At 39.7% G+C, this 25731-nt stretch overlaps 1 protein-coding gene across 1 annotated transcript in view; it reads right to left on the bottom strand.

Annotated features, from left to right (window-relative positions):
- TMEM132C (transmembrane protein 132C) overlaps positions 1-25731 on the bottom strand; it is a 163068-nt gene that overhangs the window by 98360 nt on the left and 38977 nt on the right. Inside the window, exon 2 of the mRNA XM_072351361.1 lies at positions 23329-24217. Coding sequence (XP_072207462.1) covers positions 23329-24217 — 889 coding nt within the window. The remainder of the gene's footprint in view (positions 1-23328; positions 24218-25731) is intronic.

The following is a 25731-nucleotide window of genomic DNA, read 5'->3' as shown; positions in this document are numbered from 1 at the left end:
AATCTCCTGCTATTCTAGAGGTGTCCCCCTATTTTACTGCCCACCAGGGGCTGTTAGGAAGAAATTAACTGCACAGGAAAAAAGCATATCAGAAGCCTTTTAGAAGAGTTTAGGTAAGTTGAGAGGATGTAATAGAGATGGTTTATTTTATCTTTAATTAAAGGAAACGACCACTCATCGGGAAGATAAACAGAAACCTAAAAATACTCTTAATATGTTTGCAGTACATTACGCAACATGCACACTGTGAGCTCTGTGATGTCTGCTCCCTAAGATCGACAGCTTGCTGTTGCTGATTTCTAAAGCCCTGTATTTTGCATAGGAGAAGTTAATCAGTCCCGGGCAGCGGCAACGTAAATGAAGTCCACAAGACTGCAACTTGCTGTTGCTATGCCAGAAGCCTAACTTCACTGAAAGCAGGTTTTTAATTCCAGCTTCTCTGCTGAACATCTTAATCTCATGTCTGCAGAAGGTCTTGAGAACGTGTTCCACTTGGCATTTCTATACTGTCTTATAATGAGCTCATATTCATTAATTTTAGAGATCCTTTATCTTCTTAAGAAGAGAATGTTTGAACCAGTGTATAAACACTGCATCTACTGAAAGTTTCTACCTAATTCTTTTTGTTCTTGCAGATATTTCGTGACCCCCGTTTTTAGGAGATTTTGTGCCACCTAAGATATAAATTCTGATTTGCTGTTTTGCTGGGGGAGGCTATGGAGATGCAGATTTGATCATTTGACTTTTTCCATCTCTTCTATCTTTAGATAATCTACGCTGTTACAATCTCAAATGCTGAATGCTCTCCACAGCTGCATAATGCATCACAGATGCACAGTAAGCTCCTCTCTATATAGCAGCATTGTGTCACAGCATGGTGCAGCGGAGGGGAAGCTATTCCTAGATCCAATATCAACTTCTTGTGTGACATTGGACGAGGCCTCTTCACCTTTGTTCTTCATCCTTCTTCTCTGAAATGCTGACGATAACATAAAACCACTTGATTGCAAAGAACTTGGAAATCAGAAGAGGAAATTTCAAAAAGAAATGCTATTTATTTCTCAACCGAAACATTCACATCTGTGGTGAATGAAGATTCTGCTCTCTGTTTCTTTTTCTCCATCCGGAACGGAGATGCTGGTTTTTTTCCACCTAAATTTTCCTGCCAGCTCTCTCACTCTCCCTCAGTCTCTCCCCACCTTGCAACAGAATGAAATTTGGCCCTTATATTTTTAAGGTCCTATATAAACATCTGGTCTAAAATTCAATGCTTTGGTAATCACTGGAGCCCAATTATAACTTCTCTGTTCAGACTAATCTCCTAATAGAATCCAGATACCCTGCTCTACTTACCTGCATTCATTGCTAATATATTCCTTTCATTAAAACCTCACTCAAAGCTCTTCAAAGCCTGTTATACCACGGCATGCACAATGAGGGCAGAATCTATCCTTTAACACACTGGAGCAGGAATTATGACCTGGCTGCAGGCAGGTTGGAAAGTGATGAGACAGAAACACTTCTACATCCTGTGAGGCTGCCCTAGAACCACACATGACTTCTCTTTACTGATTCTAGCCTCACAAACAGTAATGTAATACTTCAAAGCCCACTTAAACCAAGGACTCCTGAGAATGTGAATGAATCCTCAGCTTTTAAATAGAGTTCTTGACAAAAGAGGAGCTCAAAGATTTACCCCTCTTCCTCTGTTTACAGAACCTATCACCCGGATTTTAACAAACCAGCCCTCCAAATGACATAACTCAGGCATTCAAAATGATAATAATAAAGCACTACATGGATTGTTTCAAAGAGACTGAAGCATAATTTCTCCTTTCAAGATGTCAGAATTTTCTCTACTCTGGTGAACACTCTTGTCAAGAACCCGAATACCCATGAAAGGACCAAAGAATTTCACTTAATCTCATCAAGAAAATGCGTGAGGGCACCACAGATCTCAGATGAGCCTGGTACAAATTCAGTCATGATAACGTTATAAGGCAGTAACCACATCAGGAGAAAACGCTGTTTGCCAGCTCCAGAACGGAAAGTCAAACTAATTCTACATCTGTACACCTTGTTCTATCACTCAAGTAATTTGACAACTAATAGCGCAGTCAGAAAACAGTCATCTTAGTTTTGGAAAGGCCAGAAATTAAATGTCAAACCCTGAAATGGAACTGAAGCCAAAAGCAACTTCTGCCCTGCAGTGCCACCAGGCATTGCAGCTATCACAGGGGACAGGAGGAAAGAGCGGTGTGGTTACAGCTAGGTCCCTGCTGAGCAAAGTGTGCATTTGAGGGGGAAAAAAAACAGTGAAGGACGTAAGACAGCCATGCAAATAGAGATACAGGAGCAACAATCATCTGCAAATGTTTATGCAACCTGTCAAAATTGACACAAGTGCCTCTTCAAAAGGGGAAGTAACACTGGGCGAGAATGAATCTATTGCATATGCAAATGACTACAGCAAAATCCTTATTTTACTGCAAGAAACTGTAAGAAGCAAAGAGAAAGCAGAGTTTTTTTCTCCCCAAAACATTTTCAATATTATTTTTTTTTTGAGAAACTAAATGGAGCTAACTTTTATGTTTATAGTCATCTTTATTGCATATTACTAAACCACCATGTATAACGCAGAGCATTTGACAGCCTGCATATTAAATATGGTGCAAGTTTCAGCCAGCTTGAAAGAGATATTGCAAAAACAGAATGAAGAATAAGTACAGAACTTACCTTCTGTAAGCCATTATTTGACCTATCAATTGCTTTCTAAAGGTGGACATGGCAGAGGATTTTGAAGATAGCTTTAGACAGAGACAGGAAGAACTCCTTCTCTGGGCATGGAATTGGAGTCATAGCCCAAAGTCTTCTGTGGAGGTTCCATGAGAACCTGTGCAAGTCATTTAGACCTTGTACACATCTAAACAAGGACAGAGGTATGTCAGAGGAGCTTGGAATAATGACAGTGCCAATTTTGGAGGCTGCAAACTATCTGGCTATTTGGCTACCCAGTAGCTCACATGATTGCTGCTCACCAGAATGTAGGAGATATACTATTAAACAAACATATACACATTTACATATATACATAAACCAACCAAAGTTTTCTTCTACTTTCAGATGGTTCAGCTCTTACTTAAGTTAAAATCTGACATATTAACATCTTTGTTTGCCCTAAAGATGTACTCTTCACTGAACACACCATTTTTGCCAAGAATTTCAGCCAAACTTAGCTCCTAATGATCTTTAGCTATAAATGCAACTATGAGGTTTTTCCTACTGGAAAGAGGAAGCTATATGACATTTCACATAAATAGTTTTTCTTCATATTGATGTGAATTCACAACACAGAGCAAGTTCACACTGTTTCTGTTCTTATTTAAAATGCCGGAGTCCACTTTTTGCTTCAATGGCAGACCATGAACTGTCCTAGGAATGGGATTGCAAAATGATAAATACTCAAATCTTGCATTATACATCATCTTTTACTACAAACCAAATTGTTTCCTGTGATTGTGAAATGCACGGCTTTCAATCTAGCAGACATGGTCATTTGTTCTGTTCAAAGCTGTTAATAGAATATTCATATCCTTTATGCTTATGCTGTATGAACTAATCACACTTCCATTTTATGCACGCCATATGAAACAAAACTAATCTTCAGGCACAGTAATTGTCAGCCAACATTTTTCCAACCTGAAAACATCAAATTCAAAGGCCAAATGCTTTGCCACTAAATTGAGCTTCTGATTATAATTTCAACAGTGTTAAAAATCGTCCATAGATACAGCTTTCATATTGGTCTCCTGAAAACAACACAACCCTGCTGAGTCCATCTAAAGGTATGCGTCACATCAGTCCTAGTGCTTCTGCGCCATGCAAATGAGATTGCTGCTTTGAAGGCTGAAGTATTTTTGCTTATGTTTTAATGGCATGACTAATCATACTGATTGTCATAGGGCAAATGTCGGCAAATCTACCTCAACATTTCCTTTCACTGCTCTATCTTACAAGAACTTGTGGTGAGGTACAGGCTGGTCTCTTGAACATGTGTCATTTTCTCTGAATTTTTACCTGCTTCTGTACTGCTTGTTTTTACAACACTATTTCAGAACATTTTCCTACTTGAAGGGAAATGGGCCCTTCTCAAATGACTCCTGAATGAGCAATGGAAAAATTGGTTCTATCTGGAGGAGTAACACTAACCACTTGGGGCATGGTATGAAATTACATTTGCTCACAGAAAAGTAATTTTTGCAATGAGTGAGAAAAAGATGTGTTACTTTTCTATCACCATTCTATTAAAGACACAGAAGCAAGTTTCATTTCTGAGCTCACATATTTGAGTAATGATTTTGCAAGGTAGACTTGACAACTATTACATGGTAATTTAAGAGAAGACCACAGTTATCTCTAGTGACTATTAACCTGAGACACCTAATCTGAGCAACTTTAAGGGTCACAACTCACACCCTGTAGGAGGGTTTTTATATTAACCATGAAAAGATAGACTTTCAAAATCCAAGTAATATCTCCCCAAATCTTTAAGTGTATTCACATCCTTGAAAAAGGATGTAGTATAAGATCCAGTCCTAAGAGACTGATACTCATTCTGTGTTGGGTATTTTACTCTCTTCAGAAATACAGCCTTCTGATAAGGTGACCCAAGGTCAGTTTTAAGGAAAAGAACCTCCATTTGAGTTCTCTAATACTGCATTCTTCTTCAGAAATAAATGTGTTTTCACCAAGACTTCATAAAAAATAGATGTTGAGGAAAAGAGCTCAGGGTTTTCTCATGTAGCAGGCTAAACCCTTCCTGTTTAGGAACACACAGAAGTTCCTACATACCGTAGTGTGGGAAAATATGAGAGTCGTTACATTGCTGAATTGCCTTTAAGCAGGTCTGATTTTTTTAAATCAGTAAATGAGTCTAAACAGTGCTTGGACAGCATCACTATAACCCCTTTGCAATTTCTCTCGCATTAGCAATCATGAAGTTTTGGCAAGGAGTTCAGTACCTCTGACCCTGTTCCTTACCAGCAGGTCATGTCAAAACAGAAAGGCACATTTGGAAGGTTAGCACTGCTTACCCTCCTCTCTCATTTTGCTATTTGTACTGCAGATTTTAAAGGATGCATTCACTATTTGAAAAGTAGAAAGTGGTCAGCAATGTAATTTTATGTGGTGCCTAGCCTGGGTGGCACAATTATTTGTCTTTTGTTACTATGGAAAACCCCGCACAGAGAAACTGTGCATGGGCAGCCAATTAAAATTACAATAAAAGTAAACACTTTTTAAGAGGTCATGTCTATGCATTATGCAATGAGCAAAGAAAAAGCTTATATTTGTATCATGCTAATTAAATTGACATGGTTATTGCAAATCATTTTGTTTCACCTGGAGCTGTAATTAAGTGACCCCACTTAACAAGAAGGAACCAGCACTGATTGAACATACTTCTGTATTAATGTTCCCATGACAATGAAGGATGTTTCTGTTTACATCCCACATCATTTTACCTTCTCCAATGTCAATGCATTCAGAGTGAGTTAAAAAAAAAAAAAACAACAACAAAACAATTATAAGCATTTGTAATTTTGTACAGACATTAACCCAGCTTTTAGCCAGACAAACACAGCAAAAAGTAACAAAAAACAGCAACAAAAAATAATTTGGAATTAATTTGTGCTCCTGGAGACAATTTCTTAAAAGCAAAATAACAGAGGAATCAGCACAGATTCAAGTTTTAACTGCCTCTTTCGTATGATTGATTAAATATGTGTATAACTAAGCTGAATTCTGCTCTGCTTCATGATGATTTCCTTGGGATTAGTCCACATTTGGAGCAGATCTAAATAACAGTTTGATTCCAGAGCTTCCCGAAGGAAATTAGTAGAGTTTGACATTTAGAACTATTTGTGTTACGTGTTTATATAGGAGAGAGATGAGAGAGTTGCACTAATAAAACTGAGTGCTGCTGTTCCTTTACGCTCCGATTTCTTTGCTTGAAGCTAGTTTTCACCTGAATGCAGAGCACACACCAAGTTTATTTTAAGGTGCAGCAACAGCTTCTGCTGATGTCTCCTGCCACTATGTGGAAGTGTGATGGATGGCAATAAGACGACACAAGCAAGACTTCAAAAGGTTTTGCCAGCATCAACCAACATATGCCCATAATTTGCACAGCCAGACTTGGCAGAACTCTCATTACGGTTCATTTTGTGGTCTCTGAAGATCCCATAAATATTTTTTTACATAAAGGAGCTTTACCACATTAATTATGATAGGATTGCACTGAATGGGAGTGCTGCCAGGATCTGATAATTTGGCATCTTAGTGTTTAATATTTAGAATAACTGAAATGCATGATGCATCTGGAATGCCTACCAGATCTTTCATCTGTGCCATCAGATTTGGATCTTCAGTGATTTATTTATTTATTTATTTTTAATGCTTTTAAACTTGAAAGTGAATTCAGTGCCTTAAGAGAAGAAAGATAAATAGAAATGCTCTGAGCCAGGAACGCTGTTGGCAGCATCTGTGAAAACTCTTTCACCCGTTTCTGTGAGAAAGATACTATTTTTATCCTGGGTTGTTCTTAAAAAAAAAAAAAGTCCATCCTTCAAGGTTTACTGTTTAATGCAGTCAGAACATGACTGGGCAGGGAGGCTGACAGCGTTTGAAATTGTTATGGAAATCATATTTCCTAAACAAAACCTAAGAGCGTCTGGAGAGAACTCTCCCGAAGAAAAGCTCATTACAATACTTCATCCTTTTCTCTACAGCTAGGAGAGAGAGTTCAGAACCTCCACATAGCTTTATGTTAGTGGGAATCAACTTCTTTTTTTTTTTTCTTTAGCCAAAAGGCTGAAAACTAACAGTGAGACCTCATAAAACTAATTCTTATGATTAGGTAAGTATATAGCAGGATACATACCTGGACTAAAGATGAGATTCAAGCTCCATAGAACACTAAAAGTGAATTCAATCTAGAGCAAAGCTTAATTTCCAGAACTCAAGGTAATAAAATCGCAAACACAGCTGATAGCTCCGCCATTTTGGACTCAAAAACTTAAGAAGATGTCAAGATTTGTGAAGCCAAAGTCTGTCACTCACCCAGGGGAGTACAGAACACCAAACTCCATTTACATCAGTTCTGCATAGATGCATCACCTGCATGGCAGACCACTGAATCTTTCAGCTCCAGTTTCGCATGGCATGTGAGAAAATATTCAAAGAATGTCAATGTTTTTATGGAGGGTAAAGAAGCTCAGAAGTTGATTTTTTAAAAAAATCTATTCGTTCTCATTCAGTTAAAAAAAAAAAAAAAAAAAAAAAAAAAAAGCCACAAAACTGTGCATTTACTCCCTTCTCAATCAGCCAAAAATCATGGATGTAGTCCCATGACAGTGAAGGCAAAATGAGATTTTAGGACATACAGTTCACTGAGAGCCGCACAGTGGATGCATACCTTCAGTTTGATTAGGAGTCATTTAAGATCAGCTCTCAACAAGGTACAGTCAGAAGTCAGAGCAGCACTTCTGCCACATCGTTACTGTAGGTGGTTATACAAGTGTTCATACAAGACAGACAGATAGCTGTCTTGAGATCTGTCATTGGCACAACATTCTAATAAGTGCTTGCAACCAACCATCTTCACAGACAGATCTGTCTACTGTCTTCAAATCACTGAGCCAGGTGGCAAACAGCCAAAGCCTCTGCTCTGTCTCTCCCTCTGTTTTTTGGGGGGGCAGAGGGAGAAAGGAAACAATGCCAAAACAACATTGGCAATTTTCCCTCAGTCTGTCACTACTATCCCGTTTCAGCCATTAAAATTATTGCAAGATATATATATGAAGACAAGAAGGGCATCTACATGGAGGGAGAGGCAAACGCAAAATGAGCCCTGTTCTTTGCACAGCCTGAAGCTAGTCCCACGAGACACTAGAGAGGAAGTTGTTAGGGATGTTGATCTGAGGAACAGTAAAGAAATTCATCATCGCTTTATGTGCATAAATGAAGAATATTTCAAAGCCATTTCTATATATTTTTACACACACAGCCTTGTATACAAATAGGCATGTATATATTTTCTTGAGATAGCACAAAGGGTAATAGAGTAGACCAGGAGACTAGTTATTTTCTTGTAGGTAAGAGGCTATTATTCTAGTCACGAACATGCCCATGGTTTTGCACCAAGGCTTTTAAAGGTTTGTATCAATTTTGTTGACTGTAGACTCTTGATGACACTCCAAATCAGTGTTTTTAAATGCACTTTACTTGATTAAGTCTCAATAGATTGTTTGCTTTCCTAACTATTATACACTTAGGAAGAGGGGAATAAGCCTGGCCTGCTTTCAGCCACTCTTCTATTCATCCAGCTCTCATATCAAAGGTGGTGAAGCCCCACTGACATCAGTGAGAGCTCTTTTTGTGTGAGAGAGCAAACAGGGCCATATGTTTGTTTAGGAATAAACAAAGTGAACTGAATCAAATAACATTGCATGTACAGAGTCACTATTTTGAAAAAAAAATATATTAGAATTGTATAAATAATACACATAATATTATAAGTAATACAAACGGAAGTTTTACTGCAGCCCAAGAAAAGGCACTGGAGCCAGAAGAGTTCAGTGAAGACAGCTTGATTTCATTTTATCCTGTCCCACCTTCAATTTTGACTCTGCTAATGAGCATTTCTGAGAAGCACAGAGAAAATTCCATAGTTACTGTTATCCAAATGTTTTCAGTACGTGACAACCAGTTTTAATAATAGCTTTCAATAGCTACAAACCTCAAACTGGTTTCAGGTCCATGCAGTGTATTTCAAGTTCTTACCAGCTGCCTGTCACTCACTGTCCTCAGTCCTACAGACCTTTGCACAGATGGCAGAACCTCGGAGGAGAAGGATTCCTTTTAATCACTCTATCCTTCTCCCTGTCAAAATAAATAAATACTCCCACTTTAAATATAAAATACAGCCAACTGGAGAATAATAAAGGCAGGAATCTTTAAAAAAAAAATAAAAAATAAAATGTTTTAAACATCGCATTGCTGAAACTAATAGAGACCACATTTACATAAGTATGTGTATTTAAGTGTTTCAGGTTTAGGATAAGAGCACTTTGCCAAAAATGTGGCAGCTCTATTTGCTAGTCTCCATGGGAAATGTTATAAAGAATCAAAAGCAAACAAGTTTTCCTTTCAAATAAACTTGACCCATATGTTTCAGGCATATGTTTCCCTTTGAATCCTTGTCCCTCTTTGATGGTGCACCACACTCCTCCCCCTTCCCCATTTAAGAGCAAATACTTTGTTGTTATAACAAAACTTTCCCACAATCCAGGGGGGCTCCCTGGGCTCTGAGGCTGGGGATCAGAAGTCCTGCACAGCATCTGTAGAGGGTGTCCCAAGCGCTGCCATTGTAACTAATAGCAAAAAAAATCCCAGTGGCACATGGCACAGAGTGAAACAGGTTCACTGCTGAATTATCTGAGTGCTTCTCTACGCTCTTCTTGCACATCAACTAATGGTATTTTCTCCTCTTGCACACAAGCTTTTTATGTGGAACCAGCTCTAACCCTCCTCCATTAATTAGGATGACAATTATGTAAAATATACCTGGGAAAATTAATTGTGCCTTCCTTTAACTGACACAAAACTTCTGGGTTGTTAACAGCATGCTGACTGTAGAAATGCACCCCACCCAGATGAACACATTGGGTAACAGGTAGTAAAGGCAACACGAGTGGGACTGTCCAGCAGAATCAAATACAGCAACTCCACATCCCGACATAAGAAACTACAACTGTAAATTAAAACCTTTTCCTGTGGGCAAAAAAGATGTTTCAGATTACTCTTTAAGGCCCATTCCACCCACCACACGGTAGTGGTATATGTGTCTTCTGCATCCATAATTCCATGCATTTTTCCCCTCATATCTTTCATGATCTCCATTAATGAGCAATTAAGCCACGGTGCCATCTTACCCAGTTACTTGTACATCAGACCTGTCTCACTTCTGTGAGCCTCACACCTGCCCTCATTAACACTCCTGCATGAAAAGCTCAAGTACTGAACTCAATACAGAGAAACTGTTCCTCTTTCTGGATCTGACTCAGTTTAATAACCCATCTTCAACTGTTAACAACTGTGATAATGGGAGGTTGGAGTTTGTTGTTACAGGCGGCTGGTCCTTAGCAGAAGTTGATCTGATCACATCCTCACTGAGGTCAATGGAAGCTTTGACATGGATTTAAATTGTCACAGGATCAGATTTTGGATCAATTGAGATCTATGCCATTAACAGCAACCTTTACACAGCATTTACATGGATCAGTGACTGAGTTTTATGGTACTATCAGAACACACTGAAAAAACCCTCAGACTGTGAGGCCATTACCATGAATAAATTCCTAGTAATACCTGTAGTAAGAAATTATCACTGACTGCAGTAAGATTAAGAGGAGGCAAATCGTATCATTTTTGCTAAGGATCAAGATGATTATAACAAGTAAAATGGTGATGAAGGCAGAAGAAAAATCCCACTTATCTATAGAAAGTTTTGTCAGTGAAAAAAGCTCACATTTGGGAATAGCATTGCTTCTGAAATGAACACTGGATGAAACCCCTTCGTTACACAACAGACATTTCAACAAACGTTAGAAAAACATGTTTCAAAAAAGGGAAGAAGAATATTGTAATAAACAAACATGTTGTGAAAGTGTAGGATTGCTTTGATTAAGAAAACCCCAAGTTCCATTGTACCTGATGCTGTACAAACACATCCCCAGACATTTTTCTCCTGTAACTTTTCTCCTTGATTTTTTGCTGGAAAAAAGAGATGGTGGTTCATTTGCTTTGCAGGCTGAAACAACTCTCAGGAGAGCTTCGTCTTGCAAAATAAATAAGCATAGATACCTAAAGTCTGTTACATTCCTCATCTAAAAGTCCAGTTCTTTTAATTTCTCTTACAAGCCAGAGGCTGCAAAGAAAATGCACCTTATTTCATTGTTGCTCATTTCTTCTCACTTTCCCATCTTACTAAATTTGTGAAGCAAGATTGCAACTGACCTATGCAGGCACGTGGAGGAATACAGACATACACTCACAAACAGCAGAAACAAGAAATTTCTCTCATTCAGCCTTTGCACGGGGACTCACCAATCAGCTCTCAGACTGCTGAATGCAGAAGCAGCACCTAGAAGACTGCTATGGAAAAACAAACAAACAACAAGGTATGCTCTGGTCTTACTTCCCAACTATCTATTCTGACCCTAGCAGACACGTAAAACAGCAGAAACCAACAGCACCACATGGATGCAAACTGGCTAGCCCAACTGTAACTGCAAAAATAAAGAGAATTCCTTAGGAGAGACACTGACATCTGCATACAGGACAGTCAAGGTGTCCTGCAGATGGGAGGTTTCAAGTATGAAACTTGGGCTCTAAGGGAAAAAAAAACAACACACCAGGTTTTGTTAACCCTACTAGATTTGTTCTCTGCTTGTACACTTTCACTGGACACTCAAACACTTTGGTACTTTATGTTTAAGCTATAAATATATACATGTGTATCTCATATTTACATATATTATATATATATATGTGAGACAGAGAAATTGTACTATGGTGAAACACATTAAACTCTACCAACTGACCACCAGCATCTGTGTGTCATACATTCACATCACAGGAGTGCAAAGGCTGGGAAGCTGCTGGCATCTTAGTCCATGATCTACTGCTTTAGTCATTTCACTACCACTTGCTAATCATTGTGCAACTATATTTTATTGAACTGGGTGTGTATGAATATAACTTGTCTCGGAGTCGATCATTTTAGCAAAGTCAGAATCATTCTCACATTATTATTTTCAAGCCTGACCACACCAAAATTTAATATACAAACACTGGAACTGCGATAACATTCTGTCCCCTCTCATCACATGCTGGAATGATATTTTTCCTCTTGTATAAGGAGACCCAAGCAGTATCAGATCAAAATGCAAGCTTCACTTCGTATTTAATCAGACAAGAGAAATTTCAGCTCCAACCTCCTTATTTCTCTCCCCAGCAAGAAGAAAAGGAACAGAAAGTGCATATAAAGCAAAAGAACTGAACAAGTAGCTTAAAAAGAAAGAAAAAGATTTAGAGAAACACACGATATATACAAAACCTCAGTGTAACCAACAGTTATTCATTTATGTAAATTTGCTCATATCTGAATTTAAAGCTTAATTGAAATGATCCCATCATGGTCGCACAAAAAATGTACTAATTAGAAGGTAAAACACAGAAATTAAGGTTCAGCATGTGAAAGGCTGGAAAGCATCATCCTGTCTCTAGAAAATACAAAAAGCAGGCATAGATTTACAGCTGCTGTTTCACAATCTCTGTTCCACATATCCACATCCAACAGTTACACCTCTACAATGACATCATACTCATGCTTCTGAGAGAATCTGTTCTAAATACATTTCACAGCAATATAGGGGTCCAATTTTTCAAGGACCTGTGCTAAGCCTATCTCAGACATGCAGAACAGGAGGTTAGTGAAACCACTCGCTAGGTTTGTAAGCTATTGGGAAGCAGTGCTGCATGCTCTGTGCTGGGACAGCAGTGCACAGACAGCCTTCTGTATGCATAGCCACAGACACAGGATAAGCTGTCTCTCACCTGATGTGTTAATTAGAGGAGTATTGTGGATAGGCTGTGACAGGTAGGAAATGAAGGATAGTGTAGTGGAAAGAGTAACATGGAAACAAGTCTAAGAACAGGCAGTTTTATAACGATGAAAAGGATTCAGCCCAAGTTCCTAATCACCTTGACATACACTCCAGCATCCCTATCCAACATTATATGAGCTCCTTCATTCTGGACCTCCAGTTTCTAAATAGCTTGAAAGTGCCACAAAACAGCTTGAAAACAGAGCACTCAAATTCCTTCCCATCAGATAAGGCAGCTTATGCAAGGCTCTTTGCTCAGACAAGCAATTTGTGCTCCAGAAATCTGCCCCATCATTGTTACAGCTGTCCACAGGAGCCTGCCTTGGTGACACAAGGATTTCAAGACTCAAACATCGCCAAACCACAATCACAAGTAACAGTCCAAATGTTTAGAATGGAAAACAACCCAAGTTTGGCTATTAATCACAATCAGCTCTACTTACCAGGAAAACTCATTTGGAATCTTAGAAGCAGCACTCTTCTATGGGCATTCAAAGCAACATACTTAGATGGTCAGGTTTAAAAACTTCCTACCAAAAATAAGTCCATCCATGTTCCAGCTATATCCAACGTTATCTACCCAGATTGAATTCCCACAGAATTATCTTTTCTGTTCTGAATGACAAAGCTCTAGAACTGAACTGAGATGAGAAAAGTCTGCAAAATCACTATTTCTTTTCCTAGATCATAAGAATACGGTCAGATCGAGTTAAACCCAATTTGTGCTTCTCATTTTTCATCTTTATTGTGAAAGCAGAAATAAGAACATAATGTTATTTATTGAGTAACAGTCTTTGTACATACAGATACTGGAGTGACAATTGTGATTTTTTTTCATGTGACCGATTCATTTCCTAATGTTTATACAAAGACTCACCACTTACTGCCATCTTCCTGCATTTTTTTTCCCCACTCTTTCATGTTTCTGACATGGAATCAATTGAGTGTTTGGCAGAAAGAGGCAAATCACGGAGACAATATAAGTAGCCCAGGGGGCCCCTTAAGCACCATTTAAACAATTATCAAAGTAACATTTCTTATCCCTTGAAGCTCTTTTGAGCAGAGAACAACGCACTCATGTTCACTTGCTCCTGTCACGAATCCCTTACATTTCGCCTTTGAATAGCTAGGACTTAAATAAAAAGGCATAATAGAAGTGAATAGCGGTGAGAGATGTGGAGGCGGGATATAATTATGCCACTCAACAGGACAGTCTGAGCTTCCCAGAACAAGGAGCCCCTGAGCAGCCCGGTTCCCAGAGACAGATGTAACTCTGGCTGAGACTTAGCTGTGCCTTGCTTAATACTGCAGAGACAAAGCTGGAGTGGCTCTTCTCCACAATTACTCCTACTTAGTGTGCTGTCGTACTGTGCTAGGCAAGGCATTCCCCAGAACAACACCTTTTGGCATTAGCTTTTTATTTTTATTATTATATCATATTCCCAAACTAGAATAACCAGCATTACTTCAAACCTAGCTAGCTGTAGATTGTTTCACCTTAAAGTAACTGCACAAGCAGAGAAGCATCAGGCAGTTCACATCAAGTGGGTAAGCAACCAGATCCTTCACAAAAATATTAACTGCAGTACATCACACATTCCCACCTGGAGGATTACAAATATGAAGTGTGATCTTGATTTTAAAGTTACTGCACATATTCGGCCACAGCACGTAAAGTTAAAGGGGTTTATAACTTCAACCCAGCAAAAACACTTCTGCCCATTCACAGCATTTTTAATGCCATCATTCCCAGTACCAATGGTCTATCACACTAAATTGCACTTGGTTTTAGTGCGAGGAGGCACAGTCACACACTCTGGGGAATCCCTGTAACAATTAACAGAGATTGATCTAAAGGAGCTGTGAAGATGTTTAATGATGTTCAATCAGAAATGCTTAAAGCACATAGAATATGCAAGCACCTTCTTGTAGAGGGTTGCATCTAATTTTTATTTAAAACAAACAACAAAAAAAAAGGCAACATTTACCAGATAACTGTGATGCAGAAGGAATCCTAGAAAACTCTTGCAAAAGAAGATTCCCCCCCCCCAGACATCTTGTCAAGTGAATGGTGTTTTTTCTTTAAGGCAACAAAACCACAGTACTAGCAGAGGAAAAGAACTGCTACTCACACCCCTTGTGTTCAGAAAAGGCATAGGTGGGAACTTGAACAAATGCCAAAAATTCATGGGATCAGTTCAGCTTCAAAGGCACCAAGTTAGCATTCCTCATCTGTTATGAGGTCCCAGTTCCCATAAATGCTCATCAACAGCACAGGCAGGGATTGTCTCCCCTCTCAAGGATTTGAAATCTAATTGAGCACAGGTAGGAGTGAAAACAAGTTGAAGTAGCTGACAAAATTATGCATGAGCTGAAAGGCAAAACCCGTTATAAAGCAGGTCACCAAACTCAGAATTTATAGCCTTCTATCCACTACAATCAGGACATATTTGCACAGCTACGGCATCCATTAGGTATACACGATGAATAAAAGGAATGTTAGAGAGGGTTTTATGTTAGTGTTTACTTTGAGTAAGAAAAACACTGTAGTTACCATAGCAATGGACAAAGCACCCATTACCTGAGATGCTATGAAAATTAAAGAATGCAAACTGTAAATGACAGCACTTTAGTCATACTTGAGCATCATGAAGGGAAGTGAGGCATATTAATTTCTGAACTCTTCAGAATTTCTTTACAGATCTTCCAGAGAATTAATATTAAAATTAACCAGCTGTCACTGCCTACAGCCAGCAGATAAAGTCTTCTCTCTGCTGTGTCAATATTTTCACCCAGCATTAACTACAATAGTTTTGTCTGAGACAGATAAAAACTTTCAAGCAGCACCCTGGAGTCTTAGTAAAAGGAGATTATATGTCTACTTCATGTATTTACACCCAGGCTAGACTGCTGTTTGCAGTGTCCTTTCTAAGGTTTTCTACAGCTTGATTTAAGATACAGAAGGTCGCTGGGGAATCACTCTGAAACACGACCAAGACCAGACCCTAATGGACTAGGCTAGAAGGTTGCTGTTACCGTTGTGAAGCCGAGCTCATTAAGACTGGAATTACAGCTTTCACATCATCATGAGCACAGCAGTATCCAGCAGGAAATCAAAACCCATTGTTAAGGATGCATGTAATGCACTTGAATGCCACTACCACATCACCTACAAGGCTGAGCGATCCTCCTGACACTACAACTGGCTGGTGTAATTCTACCACCTACTTTCCATTCTTGTATTTGTTCTAAGCCTGTCTTTTCAGACCAGCTCTGTCCTCTTCACAACACACTGAGCAGACAAATAATTCAAACTATTTTATCACCCACTGTCCCGAAATTTGCATTTACATACACACCAGTGTACATTGGCTACTATCACTGACAACAGTGAGCAACCAACACCAGCTAAGTAAATACAAAACAGGTGTTTTGTTCATCCCCTCCTCTCCTGCTAAACTGTAATCAGCCTGCTACAGGAAGAGAAAAGAAGCTGGTACTAATGTGGTCTCATGAATGTCTCACATCTACAGATAAAAAGCAGCCTGTGAATATTCTCATTACTTTTGACAGGACTAAATTCGGGAACATTCCTAAGCGACAGCCTCCCACTGTGGATTGGTGTTTCCTTTCCAGAGGAAAGTCTCTCTACACAGTCGGGGATTTTTCTAAGCTAGACATAACCTCAAGCAGAAAAACACTTGTGGTTGTATTTCTACAACCTGCTGAGACCGGGCACATCATATGACTGACTTCAGCAATTAACATCACAGCATCTAAATGTTTAAAAGCTACAGCAAAGCAAGGCCTAGCAGCCATGTACTCTACAGGAAAATTTACCTTCTTAACACTGGATCCATAAATGCCTAATATGCCAAATGAGCAACCCCCTCTGGCAGGTCAGCAACATCTGTGCCTTAATGACCAGCTGGAGGGCTGAGCCGCCTTGTCCAGCACTCCTGGGGTGAGTGAAAGGGAATGTACGACTTAGGACTGCATAACACACTGGACCATAATATTTAAAACTGAGTTGTGATTCATGATCCGCAGCTATTTATGTTGTCTGCTTAATGACTAAACTGAGAGGCTGAGGAACTGAGTTCTGGACTTTGGTGTTTAAATGCCATCTATTCCTTTTTTAATTAGTGTCTCTTTTATACCAACCGCTCGGGCTGATTGCGCTTTGGAAATCAAGGATTACATCTTAATTTGTAAGAAACAGCAAATCTTTTTAAGCATTCTGACAGCTGATAAGGCAGAGGGCCACGTCTGAAACCTTCTCCATTTTTCTTCCCTGACACTCCCCAAGATATGAGCTCTCTTCTATTCTCTAGTCTTGCTGATTTAAGCAGCAAAATGAAAGCTTAAAATAATGCTGCTGGAGATGATTAGACCGTTACTGCAAATTAACCCCCAGCAGTTTTGCTAATAGAAACATTTTGTAACCCACCAGGAATCAGACAAACAAACAAAACATGCTTAATTTCTTTTTAACTCAGTTTAATATAAAGCACAAATTAATCAGTTTCCCTGTGCAGTGTAAACTTATCAAAATGCAACTTTCTTCTCAGAGAGTACAACACATCCCAACATCTCTCTCTGAAGATGAACACACAGGACAGAGCAGGATTTAGAGGAAGCACTTTGGGACCCCTTTTGAATCCCAAAGGAAATAGTGACAAAAATAAGGTCAGCTGCCCAATAGCTTCATAAGAACACTCAGCATTCTTTAGACTCCTGAAGCAGAACAGCGGTTCTCACCATCCTCATGTCTTCTGAGGAAGCTTCAATTGTAAAATGTCATAAGAACATAAAAAACAATTCAAGTTCCTTGTGTACGTCCTGTCATGAATGAGGAGTGACACTCAGCCAAAAGGAACTACAATCAATCTGACCATTTCCATCTTAAATAATGACACCCACAAGCATGAATAAAACATACAGGTGAAAACAACAGGTTTTTATGGTTTTACTGGGCCAAGTACCTTGGATTATACCTCCACACCTCCCTACTCAGCCAAAAACTGCTACAAAACCCTGGGCTATGTCTCTTCCAGTCTCATTCCAGCAAGCTGCTACTGCTTTTCCAGCTGTAACAGATGCATTGGGTTTTAAAGCTTCTCATAATTTTTACTCAGGAATACTCATTTTCATTCAGATCTACAGGCTCACACATTTTCTTGCTTACAGTGGCCTTGGACCCCAACAGCTTGTCAGATAATCACACTGGGGATTCCCAGGAGGTTCCCTAATGCGTCAGATCACAGCCTTTTTTCAAACAGCCATGAAAACATCTTTGTTCAACTAAAATCCACTCACAGTAATACAAAATTTCCCTCCCTACTGCTGGTAGGACTGGGAGGACTGTTGGTTTATACGGCATGATCTTTTAATGAGCCGCCATTGTTTCTAATCAGGCTAATAATCAAGGGTTCAATTAACTTTTGTAACTTGAGAAACACAAATGACTAATAGTCTATAACTATTGCTGGGGCTGAAGGGAATAAGGAAAGCAAAGTATTTCCAGGAGGGGGTTTTAACAAGATGTCTCAATGTAATATTCCTGAAATTTATTTACACACAAACATTTGCTGAAGATTAACCAAAAAGTTCAGCTCCAGCACTCCTGCTGCAGAATCGATAGATAGCCATGCTCTGTCAGTCTGCCAATGCCCTGATGCCACACTTTTATGCTCTCTCTTTTACGGACTCCTCTTGAGATAACCCCTATCAACTTATCCTACTTTTCCAATCAGTATATTAAGAAAAAGAGCTCAAACACACCAGCCTGAAGTGCAGAAGTCAGTTTCACTAATGGAAATAGCCCTGAATTTGGCTGAAGGAACCCGGAATTTGAGAATGCACTGCAGAAGCGACCACTTTTATGATACAGAGGAAATCCCTGCAAAGATCACACTATTTAATAAAGGTCTTTCTTGTTTTAAGACTCCTGCACAAAGCTCCACCTTACAAAGAGCTGATCAGGGTGTTCAGGACAGTCTTTTCAAAAGGGAGGCAGTAAGTTTTGATTCTCAGAGTCGGATACTCAGTCAGATTTCTATGAACTTCAGCATCACTGGACTTTACTACTCAGCTCCTGAACACAGCAGTATATGTGCATCTTCCCCTAGGTTTTAACAGATCTCAGTATCACCTAACACTGCCTGCTGTCAATATATATTAGGAACTGCCATATAAAGCTGCCTTCACTGATCAGTTTAATAGCTTTTCTCGCTGCATTTATCCTCTATCCTTCATCCAATCTGTAGATTATCACTACTAATCGTCCATTGTCTTAGGCCAATTTGATTACTGGACAAAGGTAACTCAGTAACTGTTTATAACCCACAGCCCATTGGGTGCAGTTCATTGCACTGCAAAGGCCTATAACAGTAAACCTAAGGAGGGGACTGAAGAGCTGAAAAACAGATACTTTATCCTGACATGCGGAAAGTATCTGTTTTTCAGCTCTTCTTTCTAATCGGGACAGATAACTTCATCCCCTTTCCCTTCACTTGTCATCCTCAATACCACCAGCAAATCGGCTTGTGTGGTAGGTAGCTCAGCCCCCTCTCCAACTCATTAAGAGTTTAGCTGCTGCCCAGTGGAGTACTACAAAGCATTCAGCATTCCCAATTTTTGTTTTGGCCCTGCACAGCACTATCGCAATTCAAACACGGTATATCACGCCATGGAAAAACAGATGGAAAGATCCTTTAATGTCTGGAAAAGTTATTTAGAACTACAGAACAAAGCCAGCAATGCACGCAGGCCAAACTTCTCAAAGCTCCCTAATGCATTCAGCTCACTGGCTCCCCAGCACTACAAACACAGAAGTTGAGTGGCCAGCTTCCCAGTAACCTTCAAATATCTCAGCTTACACATGCATTTCTTTCTGAAAGTTAACCTCACAAGAATGACTTGTTTTCAGTACGTTATGATCTTTCCATTATTTGTAGCCTGCTGGGTGTGAGGGAGGTTCACAGAAGCATTCAGGAACAAGGTCTTGCCCTGAGGATTTTGCTTTCTAATCCTTACATACAGTGTACACAAATGATGACTCAGATTAGAAAAGCCTGAATACACAGCAATTGGTGAAGTGACAGTCAATCAGTGCAGCCCTATGGAAGCCAGCGGTGTTAACTTACAACAGCTCCAGGAAGTGCACAGAAGACTCCAGTGATCTGTATTGTAGGAATTTATAGTTTTTTGTTTTTCTGTCCTCTGCTATTTTACAGTCTACAGAAGTTATGATGATGCTGCCTCACTTCTGTTCAAAGTCCACCCAACTGTTGGAAGTAACACGGATTTTCCTTACTGAGCAGTCAATACTCAGTGCAATCCAGCTCTCCTTTAGGGGCCCAGAAGTCCTTCCCACTGGTAGGAATGTGGCACAATGATACTTCCCCTCTTCTCTATTTCTTCAGTTCTATTAAGACTTTATTAAGACTTTCCCATTCACTCTACCATCGATAATATCTGGCAAATCCAAAACCCCTTTTATCAGAGAAAGTTGAAGTCTTTTAGGAACAGGATTGACAGTCCTGAGCATAATGCTGACCAACTTGCTCATATTTAGTAATAAGCATATAGAAAATACTTGCAAAGACTTCACAAAGGTCACCCAGCAGGAAAGGGCTGTAGGAAGAACTCAAATCTTGTAACTTATCAGCATTGTTTGAACTGCTTTCACAACAGCTTGCACTGACTAGATGCATGGGAGGAAGATCTGTTTATTCAGACAGTGCTCCTACTGCGTTAATATACAACCATGCATAATTCACTTCATTCCCTGTCATGTTAGTCATTTTCTTTGACTTTACTGGTGTTATTGGGCTGATAAGTATATGGATACAGTAACAGGATTCTAAATTAAGATACAATTTAAGAACACAGTTTCAATTCCACTGATTTGAGGATATGAGGTCATTCAGATTAGTCTATTTCATTTGTGCCAGAGAAGATTTGTAGCTATTCTTTTCCTAAAGCAATGATCACATGTTGTTTACTTCAACACTGGATGTTGCAATACCTCAATGAATAGTATACAAGAAGCAGAAAATAAACCCACAAAGCCCGAGGATAGTGTGTGGTGTGTTTTTCTTTAGGATGATTAAATGTGAATGCATGTCACAGGATGTAGGGATTTCTCAGCTGGGAGCCCATGAATATGAGAGGATACAGCCCTATATCTAACCAGGCAAATGGCCACAGAGAAGGTTAAAGCTACCCCTAGGCAGAACCAGCATATGCGCTCACTTCACCCTGGTTGCTGCAGTCCCTTGCTCTTTCCTGGGAGGTATGAGCACCTCAGGGACTGCTGGGTCACATCCCACACTTGCACATCCAGGAAGTTTTACTGAAAAGAGATTTCCACCACAGAATCAGGAGACTAAACTGAGCTTTTCAAACCTGCTACCAGCACTCAGTCACTGCCACCATAGGACAGCGGCACTGAGAATCCCCAGTGGGCACCAGCTGTCCTTTCCTACAGCAGGGTCTGGTAAGCTATTATAACAGTTTCCAGTTTCCTTTTTTTCTGTTGTTGTTGTTTTATATTAAAAAAAAAAAAAAAAAAGGAAAATTATGCCAAAAATCACCACTGCAGAAAACCATGGAATTACCCCTTCATGCCTACCAAAACTTCCACTTGATGCCTTGACTGCAACAGATCAGCATCTTCAGTAGATATGAAATTATAACATGCCTGCAGGATGAAGTTTTCAAGACTGACAGCTTTTTTGGAATATTGACACTGGATGAAATGTGACACAGGACTGACTTGCTTTCTAGAAAACAATCATTATCATTTGGTGTGCTTACTCCTCTCTACCACCAAAGGAAAGAAAAACAATCACTGCCTCTTCACTTCCATTGGAAGTCAGCAAAAAACATTTAAAATCTTTCACCTCTTACGTCTTCGTGCCTCGTTCAAAATGAATTTCAAGAAAAAAAAAAAGGTAAAGCAAATCATTTTCACCAGAAAGTGTTTCAACAAGCAAACATGGCCTGAGCTCTGCCTTTGTGATGACACAGATCAATCAACATACCAAGAAATGTCAGACTATTTACTTCAAATAAATCAGTTATCTGTTCTCAAAACCAAAAATAATTCATTTTGTCCATAACAGCAAGCCACATACACAACTACTGATATCCCATATACCATTTCTGTCTGTTGTACCTCCCAGCATGCTAATGCAATCCTTGCCTAGGCAGATTCATTTCAGAGCAAAGAAATACATCATCAGATTGCAGCAAGCTCGTTTCATCTTCAACTTGCTTTTCAGGAAGATAAAGACGGAAACAGACCTTCAAAGGGTGATCCCCTCCTCTCCCATCCACCCAGAAAATATCCAGTTCATTGCCTTTAGATTTCTTCTTTCACCACAGCTATGCTTGTTATGTGGAATCGCATTCTGTTTCTACTACTTCATGAAAAAGGATTTTCAATAAAAGATAAGCAGCACAGGCAGAAAAGACTTCTGTAGCAGAGGCTTCACTCAGTAAACAGGTGTCTGAGAGATTATCTCACCAACTTAACCAAAGCTGCAAACATTGGAATGATTCTGGGATAACTAAAATCCTCCTTTTTTCTTTTTCCTTCTTCTTTAAATAAAAGCCTTTTATCTGCCAAGCGACGCTTCCTGCTCTAAAGGCTATTCTCCTCAGTAGTTGTCAACTATGTATTAATCTAATTCATATAAGCCTTAGAAATAAATACTTTCATGTGTTGAATCTTTTGGGAAACTCTGATTCCCTGAGGCTTTAAAGAGCAATTGTTACTTATCACCGTGGAGATTTCCCTTGAATTCAAAGCCTGGTAGCCAAAAGGAAAGAAAAAAAAATATACAAAATATTTCAGTGATTAACAAGTTTTCTAGTCTGTCATCCTCAGAGGATTTCCATCTCATTGATAGGGAAACTGCTATAGAAGGAAATGAAAGTGATCTGACCCAGTAGGGTGTTTCTTATGTTCAGAGGTTCTGCTTTCAGTGTACCTGCCTAAAGTAATCGCGGTTACTTCTAACAGTCCTTTACAATCAACAGCAATATCAAATACATCAGAAATTATTTCAAAGGTTATAACATATTGACAACGACAAATGATGCTTAACCATATGGAGACAGTTAAACTCCTCTCTAAAGCATTCTCATAACAAAACTCACTCAGTGTGAGGGAGGCAAAGCACTGTCAGAGCACCTAAAGCCAGTAACTGAAAATTTGCTGCATTTAAACTATGCCTATGCAACAGAAAGCAAGTTTTAAAAGCTCTGTAGAACAGAGAACTTTCCCAGTGCCTTACTGCCTGTTATTCTGCAGAAGTGTCCCCGCTAAGGCAGCAAGTTACTGTATTCTGCTGCATAATATTGACATGTGTTAAGTGGCATGGCATACATGTTAAAAGACTCCCAGTGACAGAGGCTTTCATGTCCTCTTCTCAATGCTCACGAAGGAAAACAAGACTTAAGTGATTAGGTGTAATATTCACCTGAAGAAAAATAAGCAGTGTGGGTAAACACTCAATTGATTTAGATTTCCCACCACCTCCAAGCATGCTATCACATTAGAAACAGGAAAAAAAACAATCTACCATACCTGAGTATGAACTGATCCACTGTAGAGTTGTTGGCAATTGTCACATAAACGTTCACAACCTCTCCTTGTTTGACAGGCTTTGAGGGCAGCCAGACGACAATGTTAGCATCCAGCCGTAGCTCTGTTAGCTGAGAAGTCTCCTGGCCTCGATAGAGGCTGATTGACCCAATCCGCTGCAGGTGGGACATGGTTTCATCCATGCCATCTTTTCCTGGCCGGATAGCATTTCCCTTCCTTACATCCTCAGCAGTACATTCTGCTTTCTCATCTCCTGGTTGGACAGTGTAGTACAGCTCCACAGGGCTTCCTTCAGAAAGATCAGGAGGTTTCTTACGACCCGTGACAACGGTGGGGGGGTTAAACCAGCCTGGCAGCAGTTCCAGCTCTGCCACACACAGCCCCAAGTCCCCCTTCAGCCTGCAGCTGCCTCTGACTTCCCGTGTCTCCCGGAAGGCGAACACCCGCAGGCAGGGCAGCCTCTCTGTCGTGCTGTAGTCATCCCAGTCCCTACCCACAATGTAGAACAGGACCTGGACTTTGGGCTTGCTAGGGTAGATTTTGTCACTCATTATGTAGGCCTTAAGTTTCCAGTTGTAAGTGAATTTGTTGGCAGATCCAAAGAAGGTGGAAGTTATCATTAGGTCCTGGGGCACAACTTGTTCAATGGAAAAAGGTCCATAGCTGGCATTTAACACAGGAGGTCTCTTGGCTTTGTATGGGAAGAATGATTCCACCCTGGATTGCAAACTAGAATTTCTCATGAAGTCCTGGTTGGCTTCTTTGAGGAAGAAAGATGTCTCAGCACTGAAGATTCGGTAGCTCACAGGTAGGTACGTTGGTGAAGAAGAAAATCTCTGATTATTGTCCAAGACCCCTCGACTCTCTGCAACTAATAAAAGAAAATGTGATGTTGGTTAGATCAAGTCTGCTTATAGATTCAAATATTTGTTACAAAGTTTTGTGGAGCTACCCAAGGAGCAAGGGACTATCATTAGATGTGAATATATATATAGCTAGTTCTTTTCGGCACCATGCACACAAAAGAAAAGCAATCCAGACTTCAGTGTTATCTTGCACTGATCATAGTTTTGTTACATCTCCACAAACACAAGCGATCGTTTCCTCCAACGTTCAGACAGCAGAACTGAAGCAGTGCACTTCATTCTTTTAGGTGCTGCTATACAGTATGCTCATGCAACACTCAGTCCTATGCTATACATGTCCCTCAACTGAAAGCAACAAGATCTTGTGCCCATCTAAGTTTGGGCTAACCTTCAGTATTTCCCCACTGCCTGGAACTTGGAGGAGGGAGGTTCACACAGCAAAAATCAGTGGCTGTCCCAACAGCCATTTTACACAGCCAAACAGCAGCAGTGCTTTCCTAACACACAGCAAAAAAATCACATGGAAGAACTGGCTTCCCTGCAGAAACTCTTTGAACACTGACAGTCATCTGGATGAGAAATTAACAGATTACTTTTCACTCCTACACATCGTCTCATCTCCCTAACAATAGACCAAACAAACATGTGCGTTTGCACACATCAGTTCTCTTACAGACTATCCACAAATAGGAGCCAAAGCTTCCCAAAAGCAATTAATGAACAAACAGTGTGTATTAAACTACTAGCAGGACCATTTTCCCTACCACAGCACACCCTTCTCCTCTCCCCCCACCTTTAAACTTTCCACCCAGTCAAACTTTGCTCCTGCCTTTTCAGTCTTTCTGTCCATTCACAGTACACCTATGGTATGCAGCACAATGGTAAGGTGCACTGAACCTCAGCTCCCAAGTCTGCTCATCACTGCCCCTGTAAGGAATGCTGCCAGGAAATCAAAGACAGTTTTTGCCCTACAGCCAACGACAGAAATTGCTTGTCTAAGAACTGACACGTCCCATTTTATTATCTTCCTCTGTCAAGAAACCTTGCCCTGGCACAACTATTTCTAGCACTAAAATCTACACCTTTGCAGGTTCATTTTGTAAGTCAGCTTTCTAAGTATTTTGATCACACACATCACAGGCTAGGAATATCTCAACAAATGCTTTACTTATATTAAAAGTTTATATTGCATACAAAAAAAAACCAAAAACACGTATGTTTCAATACATATAATAATGCCTGCATATTACACATTTATATCTGTATAATATATGTAACATATTTTTATGTACGTATACATCATCAGTATTATAGCACACACTGGCCTGATTTAAGATTCAGCAAAGTACCAAGCTTCATTTGACCAAAATGGTGCCTGCCTATTATGAAGATTAACAACATATACTGGTGCTAAACAAGATGAATGAGAAAATTACCTAGTTAAAGTAGATAAGAATTGAGGACAGCCTTATATACAACATGTGGATTACTTAATACTCACAGCCCCTCTTCCTAACTC

The sequence above is a fragment of the Excalfactoria chinensis genome, chromosome 16 (genome assembly GCF_039878825.1).
Source record: "Excalfactoria chinensis isolate bCotChi1 chromosome 16, bCotChi1.hap2, whole genome shotgun sequence".
NCBI lineage: Eukaryota > Metazoa > Chordata > Aves > Galliformes > Phasianidae > Excalfactoria > Excalfactoria chinensis.
This window is presented reverse-complemented; position numbering and strand designations above follow the sequence as displayed.